This window comes from Odocoileus virginianus, chromosome 15, assembly GCF_023699985.2.
Source record: "Odocoileus virginianus isolate 20LAN1187 ecotype Illinois chromosome 15, Ovbor_1.2, whole genome shotgun sequence".
In the NCBI taxonomy this organism is placed as follows: domain Eukaryota; kingdom Metazoa; phylum Chordata; class Mammalia; order Artiodactyla; family Cervidae; genus Odocoileus; species Odocoileus virginianus.
The window spans coordinates 30,112,004-30,126,720 of NC_069688.1; the positions used below are offsets into that span (position 1 = coordinate 30,112,004).

General features: G+C 38.0%; 1 protein-coding gene across 3 annotated transcripts in view; it reads right to left on the reverse strand.

Moving 5' to 3' along the window:
- The window catches only part of TPD52 (tumor protein D52), a 122,328-nt gene that overhangs the window by 20,430 nt on the left and 87,181 nt on the right, over window positions 1-14,717 (reverse strand). For all 3 annotated transcript variants that reach the window (XM_070477210.1, XM_070477208.1, XM_070477209.1), the window contains exons 2-3: window positions 11,718-11,833; window positions 1,061-1,209 (exon numbers count right to left, since the gene is read on the reverse strand). In XM_070477210.1, coding sequence (XP_070333311.1) covers window positions 1,061-1,209; window positions 11,718-11,833 — 265 coding nt within the window. The remainder of the gene's footprint in view (window positions 1-1,060; window positions 1,210-11,717; window positions 11,834-14,717) is intronic.

Below are 14,717 nucleotides of genomic sequence, written 5' to 3' on the forward strand. Positions count from 1 at the left end.
TATATGTAGAGTTACCAAATAAGGACTGGTGCATTCTCAACAGGGTACGTAAAAGGTAACAACACTTCAAATGACTCGAGTGGGACATTTGCTGTAGCACAAAAGCAGAAAATTTACCACCTCCCTCCTCCCATCTATGCAGGGATTAGTGAAGGGAAAAACTAGACAAAGGAAAATGGTTCTTACCCCAAAGAGGTTAACATCCCCACATTGTAGAAAGGGGTGTTCAGGCATTTTTACTTACCTCGTCAAGATCAAATACCGAAAAAAAGAAAAAGACAAAACGTTTCAGGTGATACAAGGAATGGTGTCCTGCATGTTTTCCCGCTGCCTACTTATATGGATAGAAAGGGAACCAAGCGGGTGGATACCCCCCGCACTGTCATGTCAGGACGCAGTCAGCCTTGCTGCTGCTGTCACCAGCTCCGCAGACGGGACTGCATAGGGAACACCGTTCGCAGACTCGGGAAACAAAGCTGCATCTTGATAATGCTCTATCAAAACCGTGGGATCAAAAAAGACCAGAAGATTACGGAGTGGTCCTCTGCCATTGGCACACATCAGAGACGGTGACCTGAGAGACTCTCAGGCCATGTATAGAGCAGGGTTAAAAAAAAATAAAAAGACTCTGTACTTGGCCAGATCTTAGTTCAAACAGTGCCTCCAGACTTTGAGAGATTTGTGACCTCAACACTGATCTGATCCTGTTTCCTTATCTACGGCTATCTCACTACACACTCTACTGGGTAATTCTGAGGACCAAGTGACGCATGTATTTATCTGGTAAGTCAGTATATAACATTTTAAGAGCTTAGATTTTATTTCTTCAACTCACATAGGAGGCTGGTTTTCTCTCTATACCCTAGAACAGTCCAAAAGACCAGTCGGGGAAGACTCAGATACACTTGAGAACGGGGGTGGTGGGGAAGGTTGCCCTGTGCAGTATAGACAAAAGCTGCAGAAACCTCCTCAGTCTCTTTCCACTCCTCCCCGCTTCCAGACAAAAACAGTAAAGTGTCCCCTAGGTTCTTTAGAAAAAGGTAGGGTCAAGGGCACATACGCAGATGTAGCTGTCACATCTTGCCACCCTTTGGCAATGTTCTGTTTTAGTTCCTGTAGTGAATTGATCCCAAGTTTCCGCTTGATCTCCGCTAGGTGCTTCTCTTTTGCTGCTAACACTTGAGACAGAGTCTGGATTTCTTCTTCCACCTGTGAGGAGCGGGGTTGGGGTAGGAATAAAGTCAAAGAGTTAAGATGATGTGCCCAAAATTATACTCAAAATTTTAGTCATTTTAAAATATTTTGGATTCATTTCTCTGCTTCTTTTAAAGCAATATAATATGTTAAGCAAACGGGTTGCTTGTTGATCTCTCCTGTAAAGCTGCTTTTCTCTCTTCTCTATATTTCAGTCTTGAGTTGTTCTCAGTCTCTCCCCTGTTCCTATACTTCCTTACTCAGTTATGTCACAGAGGTGCAGGGTTCAAACCTTTACACAGATAATATTCAAATTATTCTAGCAGCTACTCTCCTGACTGCTGGGTCTGCATTTCCAGCTGAACATTGATGCATGAATGCCCATAAAAACTCACATTTATGTATTAAGTTAAACTAATCTGTAGTGAAAAGTGAAAGTGTTAGTTGCTCAGTTGTGTCCAACTCTTTGAAACCCCATGGACTGTAGGCCGCCAGGCTTCACTTGTCCATGGGATTCTCCAGGCAAGAAGACTGGGGTGGGGAGCCATACCCTTCTCCAGGGGTTCTTCCTGACCCAGGGATCGATCACACAAACAATCTGAATTCCCACCAAAATACACACAACCATGCCAAATCAAAACACAGCCATATTGCATACTTCATATAAGTTTATGCATGCATGCAGGCTAAGTCCCTTCAGTAGTGCCCGATTCTTTATGACCCTATGGACTGTAACCCACCAGACTCTTCTGTCCACAAGATTCTCTAGGCAAGAATACTGGAGTGGGTTGCCATTCCCTCCTTCAGGGTATCTTCCCAATCCAGGGGTCGAACACATGTCTCTTGTGTCTCCTTTATTGGCAGGTGGGTTTGTTTCTGTTTTTGTTTTTGTTTTACCACTACACTACCGGGAAAGCTCCATAGGAGTTTATACTTCCAATATAAATCACAGTTCATACTGTCAATCTTTGTACCTGTCAAAGTCACAGGCATAAATAAAACACACTCTCTCCCAGAGTCCTGCAGAAATGTGGGCCCCTCTGATGCTGACTGACCAACCTCAGCTTGGTGGTTAGAAATGGGCTCCTGAGCCATCAAGTGGCTACTAGCCAGTGAATTGCCTGGTGTGCCAAGGGATGCTTGAATAATCAGTCTCATTCAGGAATGTAGCTTGAGAAACCAAGATCACATTGGGAGGAGAAGCTGAAAAGACTTGGATAAAGAAGCCCTGAAGGACAGGTGGGGCACAGCGAGATTATGAGATGTTGAAAGTGAAAGTGAAGTTGCTCAGTCGTGTCCGACTCTTTGCGACCGCATGGACTGTAGCCTACCAGGCTCCTCAGTCCATGGAATTCTCCAGGCAAGAGTACTGGAGTGGGTTTCCATTTCCTTCTCCAGGGGATTTTCCCAACAGAAGCTTAAATATACTTGAGGAGGCCAAAACTATAAACAGAAGCTATGAAGAAAAAAAATAAATAAATAAAGACAGTAGCGGTAAAGGCTCAGCTAGGAAAACAAGGGGAAAAGGCAGACCCACAGAGAGAAGCAGACACCCAGGGGAAGAGATTTTGATCCCAGAAGTCGAAATACTCAGGTCCCTGAAGTATAGTTGGCCTTCCGTACCCACAGGTTCCACATCCACAGACGCAACCAACTGCAGATTGAAAATATTCAGGGGAATAAAAAGTTCCAGAAAGTTCCACAAAGCAAAATCTTGAAACAGCCATGTGCTGGCAATTATTTACATAGTATTTACATGGTATTTACATAGCATTTACATTGCACTAGGTATTATAAGTAATCTAGGGATTATTTAAAACATATGGAAGAACGTGTAAAAGTTATATGCAAATATTATACCATTTTATACAAGGGACTTGAGCATCTGTGGATTTTGATATTCCCCGAAGTCCTGGAACCCACTCCCTGCAGACACTGAGGGACGACTGTATATTCATTAATATTCAAGACCCTCAGATGGAAGCTTCTCTTATGCTTATTGCAAAGCCATATTTCAGTCTTGACCTACACAATACTTCTATGCGTTCAAAGACAGCATGGCCTTTAAAAACAACACAGAGTATTGTTAAGCGATCTGAGAGCACACAACAAAAGGAAAGAAGAATAAATCCAAAGTGATGTGGCTGCCCAAAAAACCCCCAAATAACATAGTCTTAGATGGCATTAATTAGAATACAGGCCCAGAACAAAGATAATCATCCATGCTTATAAGACTCTGGGCTTCCCTGGTGGCTCAGATGGTAAAGAAGCTGCCTGCAATACAGGAGACCCGGGTTAGATCCTTGGGTCAGGAAGGTATCCTGAAGAAGGCAATGGCAACCCACTCCAGTACTCCTGGTTAGAAAATTCCATAGACAGAGGAGTCTGGTGGGCTACATGGGGTCCACATACACAAAACTCTCTGACATGAATCAAGAAAAATGGAATAATGAGTAGAAAAGTTACTACAAAGCTATGATAATCAAGATTGTGTGGTAGGCTTGAGAGTCCAGAAATAAACCCATACATTTATGGTCAACTGATTTTCAACAAAGATACCAAGCAATTCAGTGGAAAAGAATCATTTTATTCCACAAATGGTGCTAGGACAACTGAATTTCCATATGTAAAAGAATGAAGTTGGACCCCTAAGTCAGACCATATGTATTAAAATGGATCAGAGAAATCTAAATGAAAGAGCTAAACTAAAAAACTTTAAAAAGAAAATAGAGAGGTAAATCAAAATAATCTCGGATTAGGCAACATCTCTTAGATATGATACCTCAAGCATGAAAACCAAAAAATAAACCAACATCATCAAATTTTAAAACTGATGTGCTTCAAAGGATACCATCATAAAAGTAAAAAGACAGCTAACAGAATTGGAAAAAAAGTTTCCAAATTACAAATCTCACAAGGGCCCAGTATGAAAAATACATTAAAAAAATAGCTCAATAATAGAAAAGCAAATATCCAATTAAAATGGATAATAGATTTAAATAGACATTCCACCAAAGAAATATATAAATGACCAATAATCATATGAAAAGATCACCAATACCATTCATTCGTAATTAGAGAAGTTCAAATAAGACACTACTTCATCTCTAGTAGTATGGTATTCAATAATCAGTAAGACAAACAATACCAATAAGACAAATAATATCAAGCACTGACAAGGGTGTAGAGAAATTGGAACCCTCATACATTGCTGACTGGAATGTACGATTGTACAGTTTGGCAGCAAAATAGCATGACAGTTCCTCAAAAAGCTAAACATGGAGTTGCCATATGACCCACAAATTTCATTCCTAGGTATAAAACAGGAGAACTGAAGGCATATGTTCACCCAAAAACCTGTCCATGAACATTCAGAGCAGTATTATTCATGAGAGCCAAACAGTAGAAACAGTCTAAGTGTCCAACAGCTGATGAATGGATAAACAAAATGTGGTGTATACTCACACAACAGAATATTACTCAGCCATAAAAAGGAATGAAGTACTGATAGGTACTACAACATTGATGAACCTTGGAAACATTACATTAAATGAAAGAAGCCTGTCACAAAAGACCACATGTTGTTTGATTCCATTTATAAGAAATGCCCTGAACAGGCAAATTCATAGAAATAGAAAGTAGATTAGTGTTTGCCAGGGACTGGGGAGAGGGAGGATTGGGGTGAACACTAGAGGGAACAGGATTTCTTTTGAGGGTGAGGAAATGTTTTAGAATTAGATAGTACTGATACTTGTATAAACTTGTGAATATACATAAACCAATGAACTATACACATTGAAAGAATGAAATCTGATGTAAATTACATCTCAAAAAGAAGTTAAAAAAATGGATGGAGGAGATTTTTATCTCTTAATTTCTACAACTATTTCAAGCAGTAATTCTAAGGTAAAAATAGAAAATTATCATGTTTTAAATGTAAATGATTTTATTACATATAATTATTAGGATAATCATTATCATATTTTATTATGATATCATAATCTTATATATGATGGGCTTCCATGGTGGCTCAGTGGTAAAGAATCTGCCTGTGATGGAGGAGCCACAGGAGACTCAGGTTCGATCCTTGGGTCAGGAAGATCCCTTGAAGAAGGGAATGGCAACCCACTCCAATATTCTTGCCTGGAGGATCACACAGACAGAGGAGCCTGGCAGGCTCAAGTTCATAGGGCTGCACAGAGCTGGCTATGACTGAAGAGACATAGCACACAAGTATGCAAAGCAAGAATCTATCTTCCATATCTCATGGAGTTTTCATAAAAATTGCATAAACTTCTGATTGAGTGTAAATACTATACAAATAAAAGTGCAAATGCACACGCATCAGAGTTCATGGGGACCTGGACACAAGACCCAATGTTGTAATGTAAGATCTTTGACCTTAATCTTCATAATTTTGGATTAGGCAATGGTTTCTGCCAAGTAACAACTAAGGCACAAGTCACCAAAGGAAAAATAAATTCAACTTCCTCAAAATTAAAAACCTGTGTGCTTCAAAGAGTGAAAAGAAAAACCCACAGAATGGGAGAATGTGTTCACATAGCATATGTCTGATAACTTCACTTGTTAAATAATATTACATAAGCTGTTGGGAGATTCAGATCTCTGTTTCCTCCTCTGCCAAACCATAAAAAAAGCAATACCTGCCTCATAACATTGTTATGAGGATTAATGAGATAATGACTGTGAAGAGTTCAGCCACCCACACAGCAATAGTCTGTAAATGTTAGTTGCTATTACTATTAAGTTAATATCATTGATAACGAAATAATTATACTGAGGGCTGCAACGATTTGGAAAAACTGTTCTCTCACATACTATGAGAAATCTTCTGGCTAGTGTTTTGGCCTTGTTGGTGTACATGGTAATGACTGTGTTCTTAACACCCAGTAAGCCCAGGGATTCTATTAATACTTCTAGGAGTTTATTCTAAAGAATTAATTAAAGGACTTCCCTGGTGGCACAGTGGATAGGAATCTGCCTGCCAATGCAGGGGACATAGATTTGATTTTTGGTATGGGAAGATTCCACATGCTACAGAGCAACTAAGCTCGTGCACTGCAACTACTGAAGCCCGTGTGCCTAGAACCTGTGCCCTGCAACAACAAAAGCCACCGCAATCAACAGCCCAAGCACCACAACAAAGAGGAGCCCCCACTCCACTGCAACGAGAGAAAGCCCAAGCAAAGCAACAAAGACCCAGCACAACCAAAAGTAATAGAATTTGAAAAAAGAACTAATTAAAGAGGTGCCTAAAGGATTATATGTATCTCCATCAAAATACTATTCATAAAAGCAAAAAAGGGAAATAACTGAAATGTTTGTAAATGATATGCCCATTAATTAAAAATGGGCTTGCAGCAATTAAAAAAACAGGCTATTCTGCACCAATTTAAAATGAAAATTGTAGAAGATTATTTAGTGCCACAAAATTTTTTTTGAAATTCAATTAAGTGGAGAAAAGTTGTAATTGTGTATTCTGATGTCTTCTTAAAATACTGAAATATTATAGCAATACATATATAGAAAAAAGTCTGGAAACAGATAATCTAAAACTTTTATGCTGTAAAGGTAATTTTGCTTTTCTTCAGTGCTTTTTGTTTTTACGATAAACATATGCAACTTGTATAAAAAGTATTTTTGTTTTCTCTTTTCAAAATAACAGTATTAGACATGTACCAAATACTCTATATTTTTCATTCTTGCTCTCCTGATAGGGCTTATCACCAATCTGCCTTATCCATCCTATCCCCACCTAGTTTATAAAATCTGATGTAAAGAGGTAGATAGAATGAATAAGGAAACAGGAGATCTGAACACTATAAATCAACTATAAACAGAACACTTCACCCCAAAACAATAGAATACACCTTCTTTTCAAATGTACATGAAACATTCTCCAGGACAAAGCATACTGTTAAGCAACAAAACAAATCTCAATAAATTTAAATCATATAAAATATTTTGACCAACCACAATGGAATAAATCTAGAAACCAGAAACAAAAGGAAAACTAGGAAATTCATAAATTTATCCAGTTAAACAACACACTCTTATGCCAGCAATGGGTCAAAGAAGAAATCAAAAAGAAATTAGAAAATACTTTGAGACAAATGAAAACAAATACACAACATATTAAATCTTATGAGATGAGTAACAATAGTGCTCAGAGCGAAATCTGTGGCTGTAAATGCCTACATTAAAAAAAATATTTCAAATCAATAACCGAACTGTACACTCTTACAGAAGTAGGAAAAGAAGAGCAAACTAAAGCCAAAGTTAACAAAAAAGAAAGGAATTAAAGATTAAATTAAATTAAAGATTAAAGATAAACAGAAGAAAGGACAGAAAACGAATAGTGAAAAATCAGTGAAATCAAAAACTGTTCCTTAGAAAGATCAATACAATTGGCAAACCTCTAGTCAGACCAACAGAGGGTAAAAAAGAGAAGATGCAAATAACTAAACTCAGAAATGAAAGTGGTGACAATACTACTAACCTTACAGAAATAAAAAGATTGTAAGAGAATATTATAAACAACTAAATGCCAATAACTAGATAACTTAAACGGATGAATTCCTAGAAATTCACAAATGATTGAAACTGACTAAGAAAAAATAGTCTGAACAGACTTAGAACATATAAAAAAATTGATTGAATAATCAAAAATTTCCCAACAAATAAAAGTCCAAAACAAGAAGGCTTCATTGATGAATTCTACTAAACACTTGAAGAAGAATTAAGGCCAAGTCTTCTCAGACTCTTCCACAAAAGAGAATGGAAAACTTCCTAACTCATTCCAAGAGGCCAGCCATTACCATGATACAAAAAACAGACAAAGATATAAGAAAAGAAAATTGCAAGTCAATCTCTCCTGAATATAGGTACAAAAATACTTAGTAAAATACCAGCAAACCAAATCCAGAAACATAGTTAAAGGATGATATCATCAAGGCCTAGAATACATATACCTAGGATAAAGTGGAATTTATTCTAGGAATGTAAGGATGACTCAAAATATGAAAATCAATTAATGTAATATGCCATATTAATAGAATGAAAGGAAAAAATACACGATCATCTTAATAGGTGCAGAAAAGCATTTGACAAAATCCAGGACCCTTTCATGATAAAAATACTGAACAAACTATGAATAGAGGGGAACTTCCTTAATCTGAATAAGTGTATTTATAAAAACCAAGAGTTATCATCACACTGAATGATGAAAGACTAAAAGTATTTCCCCTAAGATTAGAAACAAGACAAGGATGCCCACTTTCACCACTGCCTTTCAACATAGTACTGGAGGTTTCAGCTAGAGCAATGGAGAAGAAAAATAAATAAAAGCCATCTAAAATGGAAAGGAAGAGTAAAACTACTTTTGATTGCAGATAACATTATCTTATATAGAGAAAATTCTTAAATAATTCACAAAAAAATTCATAGAGCTAATAAGCAAGTTCAGCAATGCTGCAGGATATAAGATTAATATGCAAACTTCAGTTGTATTAATATTTCTACACATTAGCAATGAAAATCTGAAAAGTAAATTAAGAAAATTCCATTTATAATCACATCAAAAGAATAAAAACAACTTATCAAAATAAAGGTAACTAAGGAAGTATAAGACTTGTGCCCTGAAAACTACAAAACATTGCTAAGCTAAAGAAGACCTAATAAATGGAAAGACACTCCACGTTCATGGATTGTGAGATTTAATAATGTTAAGATGATTATAATCTTAATTGTATTGTAATAATACAATACTCTCCCAAATCAATCCTCAGATTCAGTAATAACCCTAACTAAATCCCAATGGCATTTTTTTTGTGTGTGGGTGGAAGTGTAGATTCTAAAATTAATATAGAATTGCATGAGACTTTAAATAACAATTTTGACAAAGAAGAAAAAGGTGAAACGGTCATACTTCTCTATTTTAAAACTTACTACAAAGCTATAGTATTCAAGAGTGTGGTACTCTCAGGAGGACAGACATATATATGAATATATCAGAATTGAGAATCCAGAAATAAACTTTTACATATACATGAACTGATTTTTGACAAGGATGCCAAGAGCATTCACTGATAGTCTCTTCAATGAATGGTACTAAAAAACCTAAATATTCACATGTGAAAGAATAAAATTGAACATATATAAAAACCATATATAAAATCATATGTAAAAATTAACTCAATGGACCACAGGCTTAAATATAAGCTTTAGAAGAAAATATCATATAAACCTTTATGATCTAGTTTTGGAAATGGATCCCTAGATATAATGTCAAAAGAACAAACAAACTAAAGAAAAAATAAGTTGGACTTCATCAGAATTTAAAACTTTTGTGCATTAAGACAATATGAAGGAAGTGAAAAGACAATGTATGGAATGGGAAAAAATATTTTCAAATTAATATATCTGATAAGGATCAAGTATCCAAAATATATAAAAAGCTCTTGTATCTCAACAACAAAACGATAAATAATGTTTTAAAAATGTGGGAAAGACACGTGCACCCCAATGTTCTTTGCAGCACTGTTTATAATAGCCAGGACATGGAAGCAACCTAGATGCCCATCAGCAGACGAATGGATGAGGAAGCTGTGGTACATATACACCATGGAATATTACTCAGCCATTAAAAAGAATTCATTTGAATCAGTTGTAATGAGATGGATGAAACTGGAGCGCATTATGCAGAGCGAAGTAAGCCAGAAAGATAAAGACCATTACAGTATACTAACACATATATATGGAATTTAGAAAGATGGTAACGATAACCCTATATGCAAAACAGAAAAAGAGACTCAGATGTATAGAACAGACTTGTGGACTCTGGGAGAAGGCGAGGGTGGGATGTTTCAAGAGAACAGCATTGAAACATGTATATTATCTAGGGTGAAACAGATCACCAGCCCAGGTTGGGTACATGAGACAAGTGCTCGGGCCTGGTGCACTGGGAAGACCCAGAGGGATCGGGTGGAGAGGGAGGTGGGAGGGGGGACCGGGATGGGGAATACATGTAAATCCATGGCTAATTCATTTCAGTGTATGACAAAAACCACTGCAATGATGTAAAGTAATTAGCCTCCAACTAATAAAACCACTGCAATGCTGTGAAGTAGTTAGCCTCCAACTAATAAAAATAAATGGAAAAAAATAAAAAAATTAAAAATAAATAAATAAATAAATAAATGGAAAAAAAAAAGAAGACAATACTATTCTAAATAAAAATGATGCTCTACTCCAACTAATAAAAATAAATGAAAAAAAAAAATAAATAAATAAAATAAAAATGTGGGAAAGGATTTGAATAGACTTTCTCCAAAAAAAGGTATGTAAATGACTAATATGCACAAGAAAAGATGCTCAATATCTTTTTCATCAGTGAAACACAAACCAAAAGCACAACAAGATACCATTTTACAGTCACTAACGTGGCTATAATCAAAAAGACAGAAAATAAAAATGTGGCAAGCATGTAGAGAAGCTGGTAATGGAATGTAAAATGGCAACCCTGCTGTGAAAACAGCTTGGCAATTCTGGAAAATAAAAGTTAAACATGGAATTACCATGTGATGAGCAATTCTACTTCTGGGTATAACCCAAAGGAATTGGAAATGGGTATTCAAATGTACTTTTACACAAATATTCCTTAGCTGAGTATCTACAATAGTTAAAAGGTGGAAACCACCCAAATATCCATTCAACAAATGGACAGATAAACAAAATATAGTAGATACATACAAGAGAATATTATTCAGCCATTAAAAATCAGTGAAGTACCAATATGAGCTCAACAAGGATGAACCTCAAAAACATTATGCTAAATGAAACAAGTCAGATACCAAAAATCACATGCTATGTGACTGCATTGAAATGAAATATCCAGAATAGGTAAATCCATAGAGACAGAAAGCAATTAGTTGTTGCCAGGGAATGAGGGAGGGAAGAGTGGGCATGCCAGCTTAGTGAGTATGGGGTCTGCTTTGGACATAATGAAAATGTCTGGATAGAAATGACAGTTGCACAACATTGTGAGTTTGCTAAATGCCACTCAGCTGTACACTTTGAAATGGTTGATTTAAAAAAAAGAAAAAAGAGGAAGGGAGAGAATGAAGAATGGAAAGAAAATTCAAAGAGCTTCTATCCACAACATTGCCAAAGGTAGAAAGAAGTCACTCAAAGCAACTGAAAGCCAAGTGCATCAGGGCTAGTGAGGTCACTTAGAAGACATCCACTAGTCGCCCTCATCCATTTCCAACTTCACACTCTACTTCTCAGACCCACTTTACCCATAGATACCCTTCCTCGTATTAAAAATCAACTGGTCTCATATGTTCCCATTTCCTCCTCCTCACTCAAGCTCTGTAGGGTGAGTAAACGCACACTGTTTTCTCTCCCCTGAAAGTGACTAGAGACCATCACCAGGCACCTCAGAAAACCAATGAGAACAAATTTTAAGCTCAAAGCGAAGCTCCCGAAGGATGGCTCCTTACCTTTGCAAGTTCCCTTCTCAGCTCCTCTCGCTCCTCCTCTGTCAGGGTCTCGGCAGCACCGATCGTGGCGGCAACATCTTCTCCCTCCTCAGGTACTGGGTCTGTTCTCAGCAGACCTTGTTGAAGACAAAAAAAAAAAACAAAAAACAGTCTGTAAATATACATCCCCAGCCAGAAGAAAGCCAATGAGGTAAGAGCCTTATCTCGTCTTTCTGCCTTCAAAAGGCCTGGCTATCCTAGGAAAGCACAAAAAAAAACCCACACACAACTCACGAGCTAACTACTAAAAACCACCAAATTACACTCTTTCAAAATAGGAATTTAGAAAATACAGCATTCTCTCAGCTTCTGTTCATTTCTCCAGTCACAATATACTTAGTGCAAAGCAGAAGAGTTAAGAGGCCAAGAATGAGATCTTGCCAAGACTTTAAATGCTTAACTAGTAAATCAGCATGACTAATATTCACAGAAGGAGACTGTAAATGTCTTTAGCTTCCTCTACTAATCAGATTCAACTCTGAAGAACCGCCTAAAGAAAGTGTATTCCATTTCTCTCCCTAGTGGAAGTAGGCGATACCTTCTTGTAACTTTTTAAAAATATGTCTCATCCACTCCAGGCAAGAGAATTCCACGACAGAGGAGTCTGGCAGGCTACAGTCCATAGGGTCACAAAGAGCCGGACATGACTAAAATGACTTAGCATGCACACATTCATCCACTCAAATTTCATGAACAAACTTATGGTGGCGAGAGGAAAGGAAAAGGGAAAAGGATAATTTGGGGGTTTGGGATGGACATGTACACACTGCTTTATTTAAAATGGATAAACAACAAGGGCCTACTGTATAGCACATGGAACTCTACTCAATGTTATGTGGCAGCCTGGATGAGAGGGGAGTTTGGAGGAGTGTGTGTGTGTGTGTGTGTGTGTGTGTGTGACTGAGTCCCTTCCCTGTTCACCTGAAACCATCACAACACTGTTAATCAGTTGTACCCCAGTACAAAATAAAAAGTTTAAAATATAAAATTTAAAAAAAAAGCCTCATCCAGATAACCCTTTAGAATAAAACCCTAATTTATATGCATGCGTGTTAAGTCACCAAATCATATCCGACTCTTTGCAATCCCAGGGACTGCAGCCCCCCAAACTCCTGTGTCCACAGCATTTTCCAGGCAAGAATACTGGAGTGGGCTGCCATTTCCTACTCCAGGGGATCTTCCCAATCCAGGGCTTGAACCCGAGTCTCTTGCACTGGCAGGCAGATTCTTTACCACTGAGCCACCAGGGAAGCTCCTAATTTATCTAGGGTTGGCCAAAAAGTTCGACCAAGTTTTTCTGTAACATCTTACTGAACAATCCAAATGAACTTTTTGGCCAACACAATATATTCAGAGAAACGACAAACACCCATATAAAAGCTTTCCACATAAGACCAATCCTGCCCCACTCACTGCCCTGAAATAACAGCCAGTGTCTACCTATCCACCAGGAAGAATTCTGTATTTCCAGAGAGCCGCCAGGGAGGCACCTGTCTCTCAGCAACTCCCCCTTCTTCTGCCCAACCAACCAAGTACAAGGCTAAGGGCAAGTTCAGTGAGGCCCCTGATCCTCAGGTGCAGGATTTATGAGGGCACTTAATTCAATGTAAATAATTTTAATATTTTAATGCAACATTTTTTAAAAAATCAAAGCTAATTCAAAGAATCCATGATGAACAAAATATCAAATTCTTAAACAGACAGGCTCAGTATGGCTGATTTTTCCTTTTTCCTCAGGTTTATCACAGCACTGTTTCAGATCTTGTCTTTATTTAAAATGTTAGTACTTTGTTCATCATGCATGGGTGCTTAGTCCCATCTGACTCTTTGCGACCCCCTGGACTGTGGCCTGCCAGGCTCCTCTGTCCCTGGGATTCTCCAGGCAAGAATAATGTAGTGGGTTGCCGTGCCCTCCTCCAGATCTTTTTGACCCACGGATCAAACCCTCATCTCCTGCACTGCAGGCAGATTCTTTATTGCTGAGCCACAGGGGAAGAAGCCCTTGTTCATCATGAATTTCTTTGATTTTAAATTTCTTAAAATAATGCATTAACATAATACTTATCTGGACTGAAGAGCTTTTTGATGACCCCTTAAATTTTACACCTGAAACAAGGCCTCGCTCACCTTTCCATAGTCACTGTTTTGCCATCCATTTCCATGGTTTGGGATTTTCAGTCTCCTCTGACAATAGCTTTTTTTTTTTTTAATATTTTTTTAAAGTCTTTATTGATTTTGTTACAATATTGCTTCTGTTTTATGTTTTGGTCCTCTAGCCATGAGGCATGTGGGATCCCAGCTCCCCGACCAGGGATTGAACCTGCACATCCTGCATTGGACGGCGAAGTCTTACCCACTGGACCAGCAGGGAAGTCCCATGGTAACAGCTCTTTTGCAGAGGGAACCAGAAAAAGGTCTCCTCCTCTTCCTGCTCTTCACCTCTTTCTGCCAGTGAGCATTACAGTAATCACACTGTGCCCCACCAGCCCCCACGTCCACTTCTGGGAAGGGCTAGCTCAACCATAGTGCCAATGTGGCACCCACCCAAAGCAAGATGCCAGGTAGCAGATGACAAGACATAGCAGGCGGGCAGAGATGGAGGAGAGAGGACAAGCTTGCGGTTCAACAAGCAGCGAGCACCACGGCAAGCCAGGAGAAGTGTTTGTATGTCCGTGCGCACATTGAGTAAAAGTACAAAGACGCTTGCTCCTGGCCTATTGTATATGCACTGCACAATAGCAGCTGATAATTAAAATAACAACAATCCATAGCACAACAGGGCCTACCTGAAAGGTGTTTACAGAATTGTGAAAGGCATCAAAGTAATACAAATAAAACAATTCAAAAACAATTCAAAAACTGGAGTGGTGAATAGGGTATGATTAAGTCCTCTCATGCAGAAATGATACATGACAGGTACAATCAGTGCATGGAAAGGCTCAATGAATAGTTGCTTCTGCA